At 40.0% G+C, this 21,909-nt stretch overlaps 1 protein-coding gene across 9 annotated transcripts in view; it reads left to right on the plus strand.

Moving 5' to 3' along the window:
- The window catches only part of TACC1 (transforming acidic coiled-coil containing protein 1), a 109,919-nt gene extending 91,457 nt beyond the window's left edge, over nucleotides 1-18,462 (plus strand). For all 9 annotated transcript variants that reach the window (XM_054700895.1, XM_037526089.2, XM_037526090.2 and 6 more), the window contains 8 exons: nucleotides 2,214-2,266; nucleotides 11,084-11,209; nucleotides 12,044-12,120; nucleotides 13,922-13,965; nucleotides 14,972-15,132; nucleotides 15,951-16,057; nucleotides 17,402-17,522; nucleotides 18,304-18,462. In XM_054700895.1, the coding sequence (XP_054556870.1) occupies nucleotides 2,214-2,266; nucleotides 11,084-11,209; nucleotides 12,044-12,120; nucleotides 13,922-13,965; nucleotides 14,972-15,132; nucleotides 15,951-16,057; nucleotides 17,402-17,522; nucleotides 18,304-18,372 (758 nt within the window). In that variant the 3' untranslated portion in view covers nucleotides 18,373-18,462. The remainder of the gene's footprint in view (nucleotides 1-2,213; nucleotides 2,267-11,083; nucleotides 11,210-12,043; nucleotides 12,121-13,921; nucleotides 13,966-14,971; nucleotides 15,133-15,950; nucleotides 16,058-17,401; nucleotides 17,523-18,303) is intronic.
- The last annotated feature ends 3,447 nt before the right edge of the window (nucleotides 18,463-21,909 follow it).

The following is a 21,909-nucleotide window of genomic DNA, read 5'->3' on the forward strand; positions in this document are numbered from 1 at the left end:
TGGTAATTATGTTCTTTGTGATTATTATGCTCGTTGTTTAACTTACAAAAATAATAGAAACTAACGCTTGTGCCTTACCACATGCAGGCATTGTTCTAAGTGCTTTACATGCCATTAAAGTACTCATTATTTCTTTCTAGGTATGATTAGATAGGTATTTTTCTCATTTTCAGTGAAGGACAGTGAGATACAGAAGTAACTCAAGTCAGGTCACTTGACTAGTAAATGGTAGAAATAGGATTTGAACCTATGCAGTCTGGTCCCAAAGTCTTTTAACCAAAGTGCTAAAATGTGAAAGGATTATCTTCATTACATTAGTATGTTAAAAATTGTCATGCTCAGAGTAGTGATAGATTGAAATTGATCAGTGCCCTATAAAATCCTTCTTAATGTTCTAATAAAAACCTCATGTAACCTGTGCTGCAGCTTCTTGCCTTTGGTTTATTCCTAGAACTGAGGTTCTTTTGCAGGTCCCAAGTTACATCTGTCGCCTTAAGCTTGACTTGTGAAATATTTAGAGTCCTGTTCCTGGCTACATTAAATGTTAATAAAAGCTCAGATCTTCAGCAGCATAATTTAATTTGGGACTTTTATACTTAGAATATTAGAATTTTAAAAATCTTGATCTATCATCAAGCCAGGGAAGCAAATGAAAATACAGACTTTGTGAAGTTATTCCCCTGGCTTCCTCCCTGCTTCCCAGGACTCTGCTTCCCATCCGTAAAGCACATGTGACAGGACTTCACATTTCTTTGCTGGTCTCTCTCTGCTCTGACTTCTTTCCCAGAGACATTGTTTGCCATTCATTCCCTTTTATATTCCATTTACACAGACTAATCCCAAGTACTTTTATACTTACATTTGCTTCTTCCATTTGAAATGCCTTTCTTCACTCTCTCCTATAAAAATTCTGCACGTCCTCTCAGGTCTGTCTCAGTTGTCACTGCCTCCTGCTGCCTTTACCATTCCTGTTCCATGTAGTGATTTTAGAACGGTAACTTTTTTGAGGTTATGGACAATCAGTGATTTAGTCTTTGAATTTCCTCTAATGCAGATGCATGATACTTATTGATTTATGTTCTTCTTACTAGGAGGAAATCCCTTCAACAGAAATTTCTACAGCTGGGGTTCTATTAGATGGCAGTGCTATCCTCAGAGTTAGTGAATAGCTAATGGCCTACTGTCGCTGATTAGCTATGTATCATGGGAGCAGGCAGAGGGTAGGGTCGTTTGGGGTTGGGGGGTGGTGGAGGTGAAGTGGTTATTCTGACTTTGTCAGCTGAATCAGACCATTTCCTGGAGAGAGTCACCTTTGAGCTAGGTCTTAGTGGATGCAAATATAGATGTGCACCATGAGAATCTCACACAGGGATAGGAGGCCACCTGCTATATTAGTAAAGTGCCCAGTAGCTGTGTGTGTGAGTACTGGCAAGTGGGATAAAGAGATCCCACTGAGGAATTGGGCCTATTCCTGTACCTACAAGGGAAGCATTAAAGGTTTTTAGGCAGAGTCACATTTGTGTTTTAAATAGTTCACAGTTGACAGATAGCAATAACAAATTATTATTTTCGTGCTGTGTGGAGACAGCACTTTAAGTTTCTGTGTGATTTCCCATATTTTAAAAATTTCTTCAGTGAGTACATATTCCTTTAGATTGGGAAAAAAAAGCATAGAGTTGGTTATTTTAAAATGTTGCTTCTGGTGACAGTAGAAGTAAGACTGGATATAAGGAAACCAGTTTGAAGTGTATGGAGAGGATAATGCATTTAGTTTTGTAGGCTTTGAAACTTATCTATTACATAAATTGGTTTGAGAGTACTCTTCAAGGCTGGAATTTAAGTTCACTCAGACTTGGTAATAAATATAATAGTATTCAGTTTCCTCTTTCTGAAAAATTGCGGCACTTATTACAACTCTTGTAAAACTTTTTATGGACACAAGGAGGCAGTCTTACTGTTCTTTTCACTTGAAGATCCTTGATATGTTTATGGCTGATTAACCAGTGGCACACTCCTTTTTCTTCTGAATATTTTCAACTTTTAACACAGACAGTACAGCAGTCAGCAGAATGCCAGTGCTTCTTTGAGAATCTTAAAGTGCTGGTCATGTACTCATTGATGTCATTCTGGGCCTGCACTGGGGGTTCCAAGAGTCTCACTCAGAGGGAAACTGCTTCTTGGGATAACTATAAAAATGACTCTCTGTGTTTTAGGCATAGAGAAAGAGTCGTGCCAGAAGATGGAAAAAGATGGACCTGCCGTGCCTGTAAGTTCCTAAGCTCATAGGAGGGGTGTGGTGGGTGGTAGTAAAGTGCTGTTTTGGGTTTTTTCCCCCCCAGTATTGTTTGGAAGTCCATGTTAATTCATTAAATTAATTGTCAGCATTTAGTGATGATGATGAAATATATTCACTTGCGGAGCTTATATAATGTCCTGCACAATAGCCCCTAGTTGCATGTGACATTGAGCACTTGACCTGTGGCAAGTCCAAATGGAGAGGTGTCCAGTATGTGTAAAATACAACCAGGTCTCGAAAATGTAGTACCATAAAAAGGAATATAAAAAGTCTCTAACTTTTCAAATTGATTAAATGTTAGGATGATAATATTTCAGATACTAACTATAGTTTTAAAACTAATTTCACCTGTTTATTTTTTTTTCATGTAGCCATTGAAGAATATTAAATTGCGATGACTTGTATTCTAGTTCTTTTGAACAGAAGATACAAAATATGAACCAATGATAACCTGTGGTGAATGTTACACCAGAATATGTTCCCAGGACTGTGGGAGCCCAGGCTCACTGGCTCCATGGTAGCTGTCGGGAAGGCACCTGCCAATTAAAAACAATATATTAAAAAAAAAAAACCAACTTTATGACTTACAAAAATAACAAAGAATTCCTGTAAATCTTTCACTCATACTCAAACATTAATATTTTATATAAGCACAGTACAGTATAATGATCAAAATCAATCAGTACTGTTGCAATAATATTATCTATAAACAGCATTCATATTTTATCAGTTGTCCCACAATATCTTTTTTCTTTCTTTTTTTAAAGATTTATTTATTTATTTATATAAGCACTGGGTACAGTCAGAAGCGCGGGAGGGTGAGAGAATTCACCAGAGCCAGAGCAGGGAACAGAACAGGCAGACTGACAAAATACACTGCTGAGGGGAGCAGCAGGCACAGCAGGAGAGGTCTGTCACGCCATGTGGGACCCTCGGTGGTGGCCAGGGATTGAACCGGCGCTGCAGAGGCTGCGGGCAGCTTCACAGCCCAGCGCTCAACCCCTGAGCCACCAGGGGAGGCCCCACAATATCTATTTTCTGACACAGAATCCCATATTGCATTTGCTTGTCATGTCCTTTATCTCTTAATCTGTGATCGTTCTTCTTTGTTTTTCCTGACCTTGACATTTTTGAAGAGTATTGCTCAGTTGTTTTGTAGAATGTCTTTCAATTAGGGTTCACCCAATATTTCCTCATCATTCAGTTTATACAGTTTTGGCACAGATACAACAGGAGTGACATGGACATCATTATATTCTGTCCTTGGTGGAGTTGATTTTCATCACTTGGTTAAGGTGGTGTCAGTTAGGTTCCACCATGTGAACTAACTTTTTAAAGGAAAAATAGGGTTTTCTAGGGAGATAGGCAGTGAAGGGAATGCCAGACAGGAGAGATGGCCTTTGCAAATGCAGGGAGTGAGAAAAAGCACAGACTTTATATGAGGAATTACAAGTATTAATTGTCTTGTGATCCAAGGACACTGTGCATGTGGATGGGCACAGTGGGGTCAGATCATCAAGAACCATAAGCAGGGCCCCAGCAGATGTAGACATGGAAGGTAACTATTTTGGGGTTTTAAGTAGGGAACATTGTGACTGGTGATAGTTCAGAGGATGGGGTGGAAACAGAGATTTAGCATGTAGAACCAACACTGCTATGTGATCTTGGGGACATCCATAGTGACTGGGGAAGAGGTGGTAATGAAAGTTGATGAAGATTACTCAGGATTTCTGACCACATCTGGTATGGTCAGTGTTGCTGTTAACCAAACCCAAGGGGATCTCAGTTCAACAAATGGCACCACTGTCTACCTGGTTGTCTAAGCCACAAAATCTGGGGTCACCTTAGACTCCTCTCTCCCCCTTAGTCCCAGAGGTAAGTTTCTATGTCCAGAAATTGTATATTATAAATCTGTCTACTTTTCTCCAGCTGATAGCTACCACCATTTTTAAAAAAAAATACAGTGGCAATTTCTTAACCAGTCTCCCTGCTCCCTGGCTTATTCTCTCATCCTTATACATAAGCTAGAGTAAAGTTGTAAATACAAAACTGACTTTGTTACTTTTTGTTTAAACCACTTTATTGGTTTCCCTTGTCTTTGAGGCAGATTCAGTCTTTTACTGTGGCCAGTGTGACTTTCAGTATCGGGACCCTACCCCCTTCCCTCAAACATCTGACGCTCCTCTAACCACACAGGATTTCTTTCAGTTCTGTGAATCTACTTTGAAAGTCACTTCCCTGTTTTACCTTCCTTACAAGACTGTAGGCTTGGTGATGATAAGGATAATAACTGTAAATATTGCTAAACATAGGAATCAGCAAATAAAGAATACAGAAGGAGGGGAAAATTATAGTTCATTTTTTGTGTGACTTTGAGACACCTTGGGACTAGTTTCTGTATAAGTCTGTATATCCAGTAGGCAGTTTTAACTACATAGCATGAGCTCAAGAAAGCCTGGGTTTGCTTTAGCAGATTTGATGCCCCCTAGGATTTGGGATAGTTGAAGCTATAGGATTAGATGAAGTTATGATTAAAACATACTTTACCAAAAAAAATATATTTACATCTGGCTAACATATATGTATATGCACATATGAGATACATCATAACATTTATATATTTATAAAATACAAAATATTATTTACCCTTCTTTGTGTGATTCATTCTGGTATTTTCTATTCTGTTTTACTTTTTTTTTTTAAGATTTATTTATGCATACAAGAACTGGAGTACAGACCAGAGGTGTGGGGAGGTGAGAGGATTCACCAGAGTCAGGGTGGGAAACGGAACAGGCAGACTGACTGAAATAACACTGCTGTGGGGGGAGCAGTTGGTGCAACAGGAAAGGTCTGCTGCACCATGTGGGTAGCTCCCTGGCCAGCCAGGGATTGAACTCGTATTGCAGAGGCTGGGGATAGCTTCATAATGCTGTACTTAACCCCTTGCACCACCAGGGAGGCCCTCTGTTTTGCTTTTTAAATACAGCTTATTTGTATTAATAGGTTGCTTTGAAGATAGTTTAGGCCAGCAAATGTGAAGGTAGTAGGGTGGAGGAGCCTGTGGAAGAATGAAGAGAAGAAGGGAGGTGCACATAGGGACTCGGATACTTTATCCTTTCACAGGATTGTGCTTCATGCATTGTGATATTTGTCTGACAGAATCACCTTTTATCCTCAGCTTTCTTGGGAGGTAGATAGGTCACCTAATGCAGTCACTCATGGACCTTTGCCTGGGTTTCCTCACCTGTGAGCAAGACAGTATGCCTACCATCTTCACCCATGAGGATGAGACCCCAAACTCCACCACCAAAATAGCCTGCTCATGCACTGGGGGAACTAGTTTCTTCTGAAAATTTCCAAGTGCTGTGGGAGCACTTTCTAGTATCTTCAGTGTATGAAAATAGCAGAGGGCTGACTGAAGAAGGAAGTGTTGAGAGGACCAAGCATTGGTCTGTGTGGCTGCAGACTCAGGTGATTTACCCAGTTCTTACAACATACTAGTTAAACTTCTGAATTTCCAACTTATGCTCCATAAATTAAGCAGCACTTCTGCCTCGTCAGAGTGAGTGTGAGGATAAAATGAAGTAACATGGAAGACTGAAGCTGTGAAGTGCCAGGCTAATGTAAGCTGGTGTGATAATGAAAGGAAAAGCGGGAATACTTGTCTCTAGAGCCGGAGGAATTTATCCTGCGTTGTGACCTTTTATTTATTTTTTTTAAAGATTTATTTATTTATTTATATAAGCATTGGGTACAGTCAGAAGCGCGGGAGGGTGAGAGAATTCACCAGAGCCAGAGCTGGGAGCAGAGCAGGCAGAAGGACCGAAGTACACTGCTGAGGGGAGCAGCGGGTGGCAGGAGAGGTCTGAGAGCCATGTGGAACCCTCCTGGGCGGGGGGTGGGGGTGGGGGGGTGGGGGGCGTGGGGGGGGTGGGGGGGGGAGCAGCCAGAGATGGAACCAGCGCCGCAGAGGCTGCGGGCAGCCTCGCAACCCAGCGCTCAACCGCTGCACCACCGGGGAGGCCCCATTGTGACCTTTTAAAAGTATCCCCAGTTGAATTTCCAGACATAATTTTTACTTCTTTAGGATGTTGACTAAATTCTGCGTAAAAGAGGGCCTCCCTGGTGGCGCAAGGGGTTAAGCATCTCACTGTGAAGCAATCTGCAGCCTCTGCATCATGAGTTCGATACCTGACTGGTCAGGGAGCAACCCACATGGTGCAGCAGACCTCTCCTGACTTGCCCACTGCTTCTTCCAGCAGTGTATTTCAGTCAGTCTGCCTGTTCTGTTCCCCACTCTGTCTCTGGTGAATCCTCTCATCCCTCCATTATCTCTGGCTTGTACCCCAGCTCTTGTATTCATAAATAAATAAATCTTAAAAAATAAACAAATTCTGCATAAAGCAATTGCAGTATTTAGTTGAGTAAAGAAATCTGTTTGATTTAGCTTTCACTTTTGTAAGCCTCTCTGTATTGCTTTGAAGTACATTCCAAATTGCATTCTCGTGCCCAGGGGTAGCTGGGGCAAAATGACTAAGCTGTAGTGCAGAGCATTGTGGGCATTGAATCTCACCTGGCTTTTCAGCTCTTGATCTGCAGCATTTTTCAGTTAATTTTTTAAAGAAGTATTAAACTTTCTTCAGGATGTTCACTTGGCTGTTCTAACCATGTCTGTGTAAAAAGGGGTCTGCCTCAGGGTTTCAAAGACAAATGATGAGATCAGCAGGCTTGGAAGATTCTTTTTTTTTTTAAGATTTATTTATGGGCCTCCCCAGTGGCGCAGTGGTTGAGCACTGGGCTGCGAAGCTGCCCACAGCCTCTGCAGCGCCGGTTCGATCCCCGGCTGCTCCCCGGCCACCAGAGGAGGGTCCTGCATGGCGCGCAGACCTCTCCTGCTGCCCGCTGCTCCCCTCAGCAGTGTACTTCAGTTCTTCTGCCTGCTCTGCTCCCCGCTCTGGCTCTGGTGAATTCTCTCACCCTCCCGCGCTTCTGACTGTACCCAGTGCTTGTATAAAATAAAATAAATAAATAAATCTTTAAAAAAAATTTATTTATACAAGCACTGGGTACAGTCAGAAGCGCGGGAGGGAATTCACCAGAGCAGGAAGCAGAACAGGCAGAAGGACCGAAGTACACTGCTGAGGGGAGCAGTGGGCAGCAGAAGAGGTCTGCGTGCCATGTGGGACCCTCGCCAGGTGGCTGGGGATTGAACCAGCACTGCAGAGGCTGCAGGCAGCTTTACAACCCAGCTGTGCCACGGGGGAGGCCCAGACTGAAAGATTCTTGATGCCCCCTCACTCTCCCACTGCAAGGACATGAGCTGAGAGAATTTCTTTGTGGCATCTGTACTCACTATATATTTGTAATTCAGAGCTCCATTGCGTTCCCTACAGTCTACAGACAGGTCTTTGTTGGTCCTCAGTTGTAACAAGAGAAGGATTGGGAGACACAATCATGGGACGCTTTTGAAAGAATGTGATTGATTAGCATCTTTATTAAATACATATTAGTTTGTGCAGCCCAGAAAGAGATCACTGGCCAATTCTTTGTGATAGTAGATTTAGTAAGTTTTCTATAGTATTTGATAAGCAATGTGAAGGACTCGGGAATTTAAAAAGTTAAATCCTGTGGGACTGGAAAAGGTGGCTAAAATGAGCCCCAGCATAAATTCCCTTCCCCTTGTCATCTCTAAGAGCTGTTCCATTTTTGAGCCATGACAGGGAAAGGGGAGTGGCCAGGAGAGCTGTAGCTGCAGATCCCACCCATCTGCACTTGTTTGCTAGTTTGCCCCCTTCTGAGATCTGATCTCCCACTTCCAGTCAGAATGCCACCTCTTGTTAGCACTAAGTTCTTGAGTAAGCATGCTGACTAAATTCATTCACCACCTCAACAAATGAATGAGGTGCTAAACTCTAGAATAGACATTGGTGTTTTCCTCACTAAGAAAATTCTTTTGGCTTATTTCCCAAATTCTTGCTAACATGAAAGTCATGGAGGCTCATGGGGGCATTTCCTAGAGCTTACCCAACTTGGGAATTCTGGCTTGGAATAATAAAAACTCACAAAAGACTCATTTTATTTTTTATTAATATTTTATTTTATATAATTCTTACATCATTTTTCATTTTTTACACAATATATGCATTTTCATGTTGGTTATATTCCCCATACAATTGCCCCCCCCCCTTATTTTGACCCTAGTCATTCCTCTTCCCGCCTCTCCCCCCGCACCCCGGTAGTGTGTCTCTGGTTTATAGTTGCTTGTTGATTTTGACTTTTACTTTGTATTCATTACTCTTTTTCCTGGTCCCTTATTTAGGTTTTCTGAATTCCTGCTATGAGTGAGACCATCGCGTATTTTTAAAAGACTCGTTTTAAAATGTATTACTGAATAGAATGGCAAATGTAACAGGTGAACCAAATGTGTCAATTTAATCCTGTCACATGGGAGGCAAGATTAGGGGAAAGTTTCTTTGACATGCACAGGAAGTTGAGATGATTTGAAGGTCCAGGGGTATTATCAGTTTCTATGTACAGATTAATCTAAAACAACAAACATTCATTATTTTATCATTTCTGCACCAGGGATCCTAAGGCAGCTTTTCTGGGTACCTCTGACTTGGGCTTTCTTACAAGCCTCCATCGTGACCTCAACAGGGACAATGGTCTCCTCTAGGCTTGACTCGAAGTAGATCTACTTCCAAGCTCACAGATGTGGCTGTTGGCAAGTCTCAGGGCATCACTGGTAGTTGGCAGAGTCAGTTCCTTGCCACTTGGGCTTCTCCCTGGAGCTTCTCACAGCGTATAATCTGGAGTCTTATAACCTAACCTCAAGTGACATCCCATTACTTACCATAGTCTCCTCTTTAGAAGTAAGTGAATCACTAGGTCCAACCTGCAAGGGGAGGTTACATATGAGAATTAATATCAAGGGGTAGGGCTGTTTTAGAGGCTGCCCACCACAAGTGGCTTCTTGCTCTAGTGATAGATCTATTCCAAGACACAGAGGCTGGGCTTCTGTCAACATGGGGAGCTACCTTCTTCCAAGTGATGTGGACATAGGCATTGCCTGTTGTGGATTTTGCATTTCCCTTTTCTGTGGCCTAAGCTGGCAGGTTCTGTATTGGGCCTTTGGATGAGATCTGTGATGCTGCATATGTGTTTTTCAGTGTTTTCTTGAGAGAAGGGGTGCGGTGATTATGACCAGGAGAAGTTTAAAAACCACTTGTCTAAATTTTCTTTTTTTAAATGTCCACTTTTTTTTTTTTTAAAGATTTTATTTTTTATTTATACAATAGCTGGGGTACAGGCCAGAGGTGAGGGAGGGTGAGAGGACTCACCAGAGATAGAGTGGGGAGCAGAACAGGCAGACGGACCGAAAGCACTGCTGAGGGGAACAGCGGGCGTGACAGGAGAGGTCTGCCATACTATGTGGGAATCTCCCTAGCTGGCTGGGAATTGAACCTGTGCTGCAGAGGCTGCAGACAGTTTCACAACACTGTGCTCAACCCACTGTGCCACCGAGGAAGCCCCCACTTTTCTAATTTGAACTGGCTAATTATAGTAACTAATTGATCAGTTATACTGATGATTAAGATTATTATGATTATTCCCAAGTTACATTGGCTGGCATTTTGGATGTTTTTATATCAGCTTTTTCCCCATTCATATAAAACATTTTCTTATATAAGTATAAGGAAATAGCCTCCTCCCTACTCCCTCCAAAATGCCCATTAGTAAGGAAAATAGTACCTGGCCTCCTCAGTGGTGCAGCAGTTGAGCTCTGGGCTGCGAAGCTGCCCACAGCCTCCGCAGCACCGGTTCAATCCCCGGGCACCGGCGAGGGTCCCACATGGTGCACAGACCTCTCCTGCCGCGCCCACTGCTCCCCTCAGCAGTGTACATCATTCTGCCTGTTCTGCTCCCCTCTCTGGCTCTGGTGGATTCTCTCACCCTCCCGTGCTTCTGACTATACCCAGTGCTTGTATAGATAAATAAATAAATCTTAAAAAAAAAAAAATAGTACCAAGCCCATGTTTCTATGAAAGTCACAGTACTGACCAAATATGACTTCAGTATCTGAGTTTATGGGAAAGAGCTGGCACATCAGAAGGTGACTTGTTGCTAGAGGAAAATGAAAGCTTAATAGCAAGAACAAAAGAAAAAGAAATGTAGGCCTAGAGCCTTGCCTTTATGTGGCTGCCTCAGCACTGCCAGGTTAGGACGTCACTACAGAGCATTTGAAGTTCTTGATGCTCCTGGATTACCCTGGGGTGGGTGTGGGCATCAGGAGTGAGAGATAGTTGCCATTTCTGCTTCCTTAGGCCCGAAAGTTAGTAATGCATTTTAGAAACATTTCCATCTGAAGTACTAAATAAAGATAGAAAGCTTCAGTATGTTAAAACACTGACATTTTCTGGGAAATTTTATTTACATGGAACATATCCAGTATAAAAATTAGAGATTAACCATGAATAGTATTCTCTTTTCTACATGTAACTTTTTGGTAACTGACCATTATGATAATTATACTTTCTCATCTTTGAATAAGAAGAAAATTTCTCTAAGCTTCCTGTTTAACAGTAACTAGACCCCTGATAATTCATTAGAACGTTTTTCCCTGTAGATAATAGCGTAACTGGATTTTTTTTTTAAAAGCTTCCCCTGGTTTTTTCTTCAAACCTGTTAAAGGATGTGATCGATTCAGCAATCAGGAAGTTATTAAAGGCTATTTGAGGTTAAGAAGCTGAAGAATGGAGGAATTAAATGTTACCTCTTCTCCCACAGGGGCTGTTGGAGTCCCAAATTGAGAAGGCCCCCGTGTCTGTGGCCTGTGGAGGTGAGAGCCCTCTGGATGGGATCTGCCTCAGTGAGTCAGATAAGACTGCTGTGCTCGCCCTGATAAGAGAAGAGGTAAAGGCTTTTTTTGTCCTGTTCACTTATCAGTCTGTTTCTCTGGCAATGTAGCCCATGTGCCAGTGGGTCGGTCTCTGTTGGCTGGAAGTTCTTGTTTCCTACAGCTTGTGTAGCTCATGTAAAGGGCTTCCTGTAAAACTCCACTTTGATGCTGGAGTCTGACATACTGGTGTAAGGGGAGAAGGCTGATGCTTTGAATTTTGCATACTTTATCTTTCAGCCTTGAGGTTTTAAATATCTAATTTTGTCAACTTTACCCACATATAACTAAAGCAGTACCTTTATTTTACAGAGGATATATGCTCTGCTCCTGCCTAAAAATTGCTGACTTTTTTGACTTGGAGTATTATGAAAAGTATTATAAAAATGTATCCTAACAATTGTCTAACACTGATTTTGTGGCAGTTGTATTTCTCATGCAAAGTAACATTTTTGTTCGGGCATGTACTTGGGTTAAGGTGAGTCTCTGTCAGACAGATGGCTCTGCTTTCGGTGTCCTGTCTCAATCAGGATTCTGAACCTACACAGCTGAGAGCCAGACCATTAACTGAGGTAAAATCTTTAGAGACTGTGATTACCACCAGGAATATTCCTGGTGGGTGTTCTGTCCTCGTTTCCTCTGGTGGCCACATCTTGGGTCCTATGGGATTGTCATTTTTCTGAATACTGATGAGCAATATTTTATATTTAGGCTTTAGGACTTAAATTCTTAGTATAGATTGAATGTTTGGAGATGAAACTGGTTGTATCTTGTTCTCAGTCTACAATCTTAAAATCCAGCTACAGTGGGTTGAGTAGGTTAAACCAAGCTTTGTCTCTGTCATAATCTAGATAATCACTAAGGAAATTGAAGCAAATGAATGGAAGAAAAAATATGAAGAAACCCGACAAGAAGTCTTGGAGATGAGGTTAGTCTGGAAGTTGGGGAAGGTGTCGGATACCTTTATGCAATGTTAGATTTAATAGAAATGAAGTGATTAAAATATTTGCGTATCACAGAACCAGTTGTTCTGAGCTTGAAGGCTTTGCTATTATACCTTAATTTGTGAATGATAAAATGACTTCATATATATTGCTGACTAGGTAAAATATTTAAATAATGTAGCTATTTTGAGTTGTTCAGAACATTACAAATAGCAGAACCCACATTATTCTAGTCTTTTGAAGACATAAGTTTGTTTTAAAATATCCATTTGAAATACAGTATAATAAGTGATATATTTTATTATGGAGGCATTATAATTCACAAATTAATTATAAAATTAATTATACACAGTAACTTCCAATTTCATAACAACCAAATGAATTATAAAAAATGGGTTAACATATTCAGCAATCAAAAAAGATGAAATAATGTCATTCACAGCAACATGGATGGAGCTAGAAGGGATCATGCTCAGTGAAATAAGTCAGAAGGAAAAAGAAAAATATCAGGTGATTTCACTTATAGGAGGAATATAAAGGAGCCAAATAAAGCATTAGGGAAAAATAATAACAATAAAAAAATAACAAAAATAAACAGATAACTATAAATCAGAGAAATCAGAGACATTCTGTGGGGGAGGGAAAGGGATCAAGATGAGGGAGGGAAGAGCACAAGGGACTGTGGTGGTGGTGCACGGGTGAACTGGTGGTGGAAATTCTATAGGGACTACCCCTGAGAAAAGAAAGCAAACATTGTAAAAAAAAAAAAAAAAAAGAACAATGATGCAAAATACATATAAATAAAAAAAAAAAAGTCAGTTAACAAAACCCAAAATTGACTTTAAATTGAAATCCCTTTATTTTTCTTCTCATTCCTTAGAGAGTTGGGAGTTAGGAAATAACTAAAGATGATACTAAAGAAGGGGGGAAGGGAAATTGACATTTCTATACTGTGCAGCCATCCCTTGAATGATCAAGATACAATTAAAATATGTCCACTCTAATTTGTGACTTTTGATTGATTTGGCGGGTTTTTTTTTTTTTTTTTTTAATATTTGCTGGGTATAAAGCCCCATGCTGGAGGGTGAGGGGCAGTCCCTGCCCTTAGAAAGCATACAGTAGCCATTGTAGAAACTTGAGGACCACCCTGGAGGAGTGGGAAGACATCCTTTCTCCCTGAGGGGATCACAGGGAAGAGACTGTCACTGGAGAGGGTTGGGAAAGCATTATTGCACTGCACTAACAAAAGGTTAACACAATAGAATGATGTTTAAAGTCTGAATAACTGGGATGCTTTTGGAATTAGGAGAGTAAAATAAAATGTATAACTGAATAATGGGGCATACATAGACTGTCTGAAAGGGAGGTATGGGGCCAGGAAAGATTGAACTCAGATCATACCTCTTAGGAGGAACCCCAGAAAATGTCATTAACTTAATTTGTAAGAGATTAATTCTAATCTATTACCTTGAGAGTCATTCAAAGAGATGCAAAGAAAAAAATGCCTTCATTTTTTCTTAATTTCTTTTACGATTAAAAAATATATTATAAAAAATTTTGTTACTGTGAATAGGAGTCTTGTTAAACATCAAATCTTAGGGAAATCCTTTTGAATGTTGACAAATCTTACGTAAATGTTAAAAAAGAGAGTCCCAAAGCAGGTAAGTAAGTCATGTAAATTTGTCATAGTGTGTTAATGTGTTCAGTTATTTGGGGCAGCATTTCTCTAATTCCTGTTGTCTGGAAATTCACTTCTGATAGTAATGTTTTATTTCTTTTTTTAAGGAAAATTGTGGCTGAATATGAAAAGACTATTGCCCAAATGATTGGTAAGGAAAATTCTTTTCTGGGGTATGAGACACAGGATTCATGAATGATCTTCAGCTCAGGCCATTAAGTTTATTTTGTACATCACTCAGACACAGTTGATGCTCATATTTGCAGCAGTTCTGTTCTAGAAAGCTGCTGCAAATGCTGATTTAAGGAGCACTGAAGCTGTGTTCTTAGAGGACTCTTAGCTGAAAATGTGTTCACCAGGTGACTGTTTTTTGCTGCTCTGCACTTGTCCATGAATGACAGGGACATGCTACATCTACTGATTGTGGGGATACAAGTAAACCTTAGCAAATAGGCCAACTTACAAATAAGGAGTCCACAAATAATGAGGACTGATTATAGTTAGTTTCATTTTAGAGAATAGCAAACCCTTGAATTCTGTGAAAAGTCCTCTCCCAGTACCTAGAATGTTGATGCTTTTGGCCAGTTTAGCCATATCATTAGTATCCTTTTGGGTGGGATCTCTTTGCTTTGGTATCCTTTACACCTCTGCAAATTGTCCTTTCCCTATGTCAAACTTATTGATGCCTTTACAAGACAACAGTGGCTCATCTTCCTGAATTTAGAACCTCTCCTAAGGACTATCTTCTAAGGACTAGCACTCCAAGTGGAAGTCAGTTCTTCCTGAACTTAAGCACCAATATGATATTTTCTAACATCAACATCATCTAATGCCTTCCCAGCAGGGTCTTTGCCATACCTCTGTGTGGAATATTCTCCCAGGTACCTCGTGGCTTTTGCCCTTAGTTCTTTTTGGGGCTTGGCTCAAATTTCTGCTGTGAGAGAGATCTCTCTATAAGATGGAACACACACCCCTCGTGCCCTGCTTTGCTCTTTCTCCTGTCACTATCAACATACATCATGCATCTCCCTCTACTAGAATGTAGGTCCTTGAAAAAGTGAGAGCTTTGCTTTGTCCACTGCTGGGTCCCCACCACACCAACCACTGTTCATTCTTTATTGACTAAATATGCCATTGCTTTTGATTGTGATTTACAGAAGATGAACAAAGGACAAATATGACCTCCCAGAAGAGCTTCCAACAACTTACCATGGAGAAGGAGCAGGCCCTAGCTGACCTTAACTCTGTGGAAAGGTCCCTTTCTGATCTCTTCAGGAGATATGAGAACCTAAAAGGTGCTCTGGAAGGGTTCAAGAAGGTAGTGTTTTCTTTTCCTTCTGTCCCCTTGCTGGTGTGTTTTCTTGGTAACAGATCTTCAAACATGTGTGCTGGAGGTGTTAATAGTCTTTTAAACAGGGATTCTAGGCACCTTTTGGCCTTGTACCTTCTGTTTCAGTGAAACTGGAGACATATTTATCACCCTTTTTTCTTTATGTGGTTGTTCAGGACATTTGACCCAATGGGTGACTTGTCTTTGGTCCTTCTGTCAGGCCAGTATACCCCAGAAACAACCGGAGTGCAGCCCTCAAGCCTTGGGAGTATTCTAGAAGTGTTCTTTTGGATAATTTATCAAGTCAATATTAGTAAAAGTAAAAGGGATTCTAACCTGAAAAACTCAGGCTGCATATTCTAGAAAAAAGTAAGTGTATTGTTTCAAATTAAGATGTCAGTGGACATCTTGATTTAATATAGTTTACATACTATCAATAAGACACATTTATAGTAGTAAACTTTATTTTTTCATGTTTCATGAGTTGTCTTTTTTCATGAGACTGGCTAATCAGATTGCCGTTCACTTTTGAATTAACTTCTTTCCTAAAGTAGGTGTAACTGAACCTTACTGGTGTGATTTAAAATTAATACATGGAAAAATTATCTAAAATTTCTTCAGTGAGTATATTTGTGTCAGTGAGATAATTTGATGTTCAAATTACCATGGAGTATAACTTAAAAGACATTTGAATAAATTAGGTTTTCTCTTTTTTTTTTTTTAATATGAAAACTCTAGCACATGGCATGTTACTAGTAAAAGAAAAACAAAATAACCTTTTGTTTTAAATTGTCATTTTGGAACAGAATGAAGAAGCCTTGAAAAAGTGTGCTCAGGATTATTTGGCAAGAGTTAAACAAGAGGAACAACGATACCAAGCCCTGAAAATTCACGCAGAAGAAAAACTAGACAAGTAAGAGCTTATGCATATTCAGTTTCATTTTTCGTGATGTGGGGAGATTGACAGAGGCAAAAAAAAAATCACTGTTTGGCAATTCTAGATTACATGTGTATGCATGCATGTGTGCACACATGTTAATTTTTTGAATAGGTAGACTATTCACATGATTCAAACATTAAACAAAATAAGAAAATACACTATATTTCCCTCCCAACCTGTCACCCCTTCCATTGAGTTCCATCTCTCTCCTCATACCAGGTACTTCATCTCTTTTATCCTCTAGATATACTTTCCATCCTTTGTCCCCCTGCTTTATTGAGATATAATTGACATACAACATTATGTGAGTTTAAGTGTACAATGTGTTGATTTGATAAATTTATATATCAGAATGATTACCACTTTTAGTATTGGCGGACACCTCCTATCACATCACTTAATACCATTTTCTTATGTGGTAAGGTGAAGCATACCTCACTTTTTTCACTTAACAGTGTATTTTGGAAAACTTTCCATATCAATCCATAAAGAGCATCCTTGTTTTTTTAATAGCTGAATGGTATTCCGTTGTCGGACTATATAACTTTTTAGTCAGCCCCTGCTGTACATTTGAGTCATTTAAAATCTTCAGCTACAAGCAATGTTGCAGTAAGTAAAATTGCTGGAGATATCCCTGAAAGTGAAAAAAGCAAGGGAGAGGCTGGTGGTGGCTTGAGGGCAGACAGACTTCTGAGGAAGGTAGAGAGTGCCAGGAGCCAAGAAAAATGTCCTGAGAACTAAATGAAAAATAGAAGGAGGTCTTGCTGAAGATGCTGAATAGTGTGACCCTCTTAGGAAGTGGTTCAGTGTGAGACAGCCTTAGTTTTACTGAACTCTTTTAATGTCAATCCTCTTTCTTGCTTTGAATTGTGATGCTTTGTTCCATTAAGCTTGTACCTTATTAAACTCTTGAATGACAATAAATAAGTAACCTTGAATAATGATCATTTGGCATGCTTATGAATTTTCTGTGTGATATAAAAGGAGTTGCTGAGCCAACAAACATATGAATTATTATAATAAATATTATCAAACTGCCCTAACTAGGCTTTTTTTTCCCCTTCAGTTTACTTCCCTAGCCAACGTGCAAGAATATCTCTTTCCCCTACAGCTTGGCCAACAGATCAGACTTTGGTTTTCTGCAGTTCTAATAGATGAAATAGAGTATTTAAATTTAGCTAGGTGTTTTTTTTTAACACTTTTTCTTACTATGAAATAATTTCTAGGTCAGATGGACATCAGTGGTTAGTATCCGGATTGATGACTAACCATGTGCTTTCTTGTCTCCTTATTCTGCAAACAAAACACCATAAACAGAGCCAATGAAGAGATTGCTCAGGTTCGAACAAAAGCAAAGGCTGAGAGTGCGGCTCTCCACGCTGGACTCCGGAAAGAACAGATGAAGGTGGAGTCCCTGGAAAGAGCCCTTCAGCAGAAGGTACAAAGAGGGAGATGGTGGCCTGACTGAATCAGGTGTAGACAACCCAATATATGAAGCCCTTTATTGCAATCTCACCCTTCAGGGGACCATTGGCAGCATCTAAGTATATTTGGTTGTAACTACTAGGAGATCCTACTGGCATGTAGTGGGTAGAGGCCAGAAATGCTAAACAGCCTACAGTGCCCAGGGCAGCCCTCCCTGCAGACTGAACTAGTAGATAATGGCAACAGCACCATAGTTAAAATCAGTGGCAATATGGCCTCTATTTTCACTGCTCAGCAGTTCTTGGACTTCCTCTTTCATATGCCAGTATTGTTTTTCTTACTGTGTTTCACGTACTCATAATTGTGACATCCAATTCAACTAGACCAGGGTTTTTTCCCCTATGGGGTCTAACAACTACAACAGAGGGATACTCAGTAAGACTATAGAACCCTAGACCCAGGCAATGCTGATGGATTGGGTGAGGTCCAAATACCACAGATAGTTCCTATGATAACAAGAAATTTTGAGAAATAAGAGTTTGTGGATGAGTTGCAGAGGGCTAGTCACTAACCTCACTCCCTACTCAATGTAGGCCTAACTGAGCACATGAACATTTTCTAGGAGAGATGATACATACTTTTCCTTTCTTTAAGAGTCTCTGACATAGCAAAGTTAAGAACCACTGAATTAGGATGTCTAGGTAGAGTATAGCCAGCCTTGGAACTATTTAACTATAATTGCCTTTGGCTCAGGATACAGAGTGGCCTGCATAATCATATCACTTATTTTTCAGAACCAAGAAATTGAAGAACTGACGAAAATCTGTGATGAACTGATTGCAAAGCTAGGAAAGACTGACTGAGTTTTCCCTGTTAGCTCAGCAGATCTGCATTTGGCTGCTTCTCGTGACCACAATTATCTTGCCTTATCCAGGAATAATTGCCCCTTTGCAGAGAAAAGAAAAAAAAAAAAAACTGAAAAAAAAGCACATGCCTACTGCTACCTGTCCCGCTTTGCTGCTGACGCAACAGCCCTGGAAGGACCCCTGGAGTGTTGCACAGTCCTGAATGAGTGGGATCTGACAGTCCTCGAGTCTTTCTCAATTCTCTGTCGATAGTTCGGATAGACAGGCTGCTAAGTTTGGGTTTGTGATTTCTCTATCTTCAGTTTGTTTTGGGTCCTCTTTACTTTTCAAAGTGCATTGAGTTTGTGGTTTTGTGCTTACTTGGGGTCATCTCCTATCTATCACCTGTCTTATTTTGTCGTATAACCTATTTATTTCATCTTTTACATTTTATTTTTAGTATTAGTGGTTTTACTTAATTTGACCTATTGTTACTTCCAGTTATAAACAAGTTATAAACAAGAAGGACTCTTGACTACCCATTTACATACGGACACACATATCTGTATGTGCTGCTGGGTTTCCCCTGTGGCATAACTAACAACTTTACAGTAGGACCTATTTCCATAAATGTAAAACCCTGTTATGAAATAGAATCCTGGCTCAGGATGGCAATTTCAAATTTAGGGGATTAAAGATGGGAAGACCCCAGATTTGTGTCTCTTGTGACTCAGGTTTTGCATCTAGGGAAGTCTTTTCCCCTCGTGTCTGGTTGTCCTGGTATGTGAACACTTCTCAGTCTTAATCAGTCTGGCCCTTTTGGCATCAGTCCCTGGATTGAAAGTTTTCTGCTTTCCACACACAAAGCAGCACGGGACCCCCTCAGAGCTGGAGTTTGGCAAGTCCGTCCTGGAGCCAGCTAGTCTGCTCAGCTTCCATTTGTTGCTACAAAATCAGCATTTACTGTTTATTATCTTCCTATTTGAAATATGCAAAGAAAAGCTTGTAAAAGGTTTAGATGATCTTATTTAATTAAAAGGTCACTGTACCCCATTAGCAATCATAAGGTGAAGGAACAATGGGTATTTTATAAGTATAATGCATTGTTCTTCAGATGTTTTCTTTTTAAAGGCAAAGAGTCCTTTCAAACTTAAGATACTAAACTTTTTAACAAAGCAGACAGGAAAAATGTGAACCACTCCAAATATCAGCGCATTTTGAATGTTTTTAAACAAAGACCATTTGAATACTGGAGGAGGGGCATACTCAACCAAATTCCTTAAGCTCTTACTGGACTTGGTCCAGCTTGTGGGGGCAGTAACCCCAAGATGGAAATTTCCCATATAATGCAGTGAATTCCCTTCCATTTGATAGGCAAAACCAAATCCATGCAAGTGTTTTAAAGCACTCTTTTGTCTTAATCTTACACCCTGAAAGTCTTCATGGTGATATGCACTACATTCAGTACAAGTAAGTTTTCGTACTTTTCTTGTAAAACTATTGCATGATCCAACTTCAGCAAATGAATTGTGCCTAGTGGAGAACCTCTATAGATCTTTAACAATGAATTTTTCTTTAGGTGTGTATTCACATGGGTGTAATCTTTAGCCCCAGAGAGGTCAATAATGTCCTTTAAAGCCAGAAGTCATGTTTTACCAGTATGATTTGTCATAATTGGTGCTTAGGCTATATTTGAAAGCCTTTTGTCTTAACATTTTGTATGAAAAAGAACAACAGAAGTGATCTATGTTTGGAGGTGACTGGACAATCATTTGGGCTTTGAAAGCAGTCGCTGTGGTTTAATTGTGAATGCCGTATACTGTAGTCAGAGTATCAATGGAATATAAGTGTCTCCAGTTGGTGTAACTGATTTCCTTTTTCAGTCCTCCATCACTAGAGAAATTGGCATTTTACATTAAGAACCGTTGCTAAACCTTTTTTGCTGCTGTTTTGGTGGAATGCCCATGTTTTCTTATTTTATGTTGACCTGTCTTAAGCATGAAAAGGTTTATAGTGGTCTTCATTATAAGTCCATTGCTTCCTTTAAGCTTCTTGTGTGGTGGGGGAAAAAAGTAGCAATGTGTTAGAGGTGACGACAGTCCTTCCCTAGCACAGTGGTGGAAGAGACCCTGGTGAATGAAGTTTCTGCACAAAGAATATGAAACCGAGGACCTTGACCATTACAAGGAAATGCTCTTTATTCTAATTTAATAAATGGATATTCTCCAACAAGAATAAAGATACAGCTTGTACAGCTGGCAAATCAGGAGGATATGCTGGGTAGAATGAAGTACAAGTGTTTATTTTCTTTAAAAACAAGCTAGAGAAAGCTCTTTTAGAACTCTGGAATGTAAGAATACAGTCTAGAACTTGGCTTCAAAGCATCTGAGGACTATACTACTTACTGGTTAGGCACTATCGATTAGTACTATTGGTCAGTACTAACTTACTGGTTAGTAAATTCAGTTACAGAAGTGTGAAGGGGCCATGAAAGGAAGCCACTGGCCTAGATAGTGATTTGGGGAGTAATCCGTGATCAGGTTGAGACTCTAGATCCAGAGACATTTTTTAAGGTTCTGACTGCAAAAGTGTATATAAATTGTCTTTATGTACAGGTGTTTTAATTGGAGGATTTAATGTAAGACCGAACAGTTTGTCCCTAGATGAGCTGGTCAGTTACAGTCAGACCTTCCAAGACTTACTCTATTTGGAGAAGGCTCTGAAAGCCAGTGACCTGCCCAAACCTTTTGTTCTGTAAAGCTCGTCTGGAAATATTGAGAAGCCTCATGTTCTCGTGTGGTTTCTAGCTTCTTCAAACCCAGCCCAAATTGGGAAGTGCAGAAGCACATGATGGTGAAAAACCGAGGGCCTGGCAGCCTTCCAGAATGATATGGAATCTAAGGGAAGATTTCCTTTTCATTTGGTAGGACATCTCAAGTTGAATTCTTTCTAGCCTGTTACCCCTTCTACCTGCCCCACACTTCATACAATTCTCACACACATGCTTCAGTATTTATAAGCAGTCCTGAGTCAGTACTGTCTAAACTGCCCCGGATGTCCATGGGCTGACGAAAAGCAGCCAGAGTGAAGCCCTTATTTTTAATAATGGTAACAAGGAGATTGATGGTGGATTTAAAATTCAAAATGAAGTTTTGAAGAGCAAGATTTGCTGACTAGTTTTAGTGATTCAGCACATCTTAGTGGAGTAAAAAGCTCACAACCTCCCTTCTTGTTTCCTTTTGGTTTTCCACTGTGATTGGTGGCCGTCTCATGAATTGTCCACAACTGTTGTCCCATCTTTGTTGTTTTATAGCCTTCTGCGCCTGCTCTCAGATTTGGGATTCTTACTTCATCCGTCTTATAGGAAGACAGAAACTAGATATTGAAAGATTAAATAATTCAGGCAAAAGATTTTAAAGTAAAGATATATATATTCTGAAGAATTTAAAAAATAGTAGATTATTATTTGCTTATTAAAGGACAAATATAGTCTGGAAATCCCAGAATGTCAAACCAAAGGTCTAAGAAGTCTTCTTCACCAATTTTTATAAAGAA

The sequence above is a fragment of the Talpa occidentalis genome, unplaced genomic scaffold (assembly GCF_014898055.3).
Source record: "Talpa occidentalis isolate TD23 unplaced genomic scaffold, MPIMG_talOcc4v2.1 talOcc4.4, whole genome shotgun sequence".
Taxonomy (NCBI): Eukaryota; Metazoa; Chordata; class Mammalia; order Eulipotyphla; family Talpidae; genus Talpa; species Talpa occidentalis.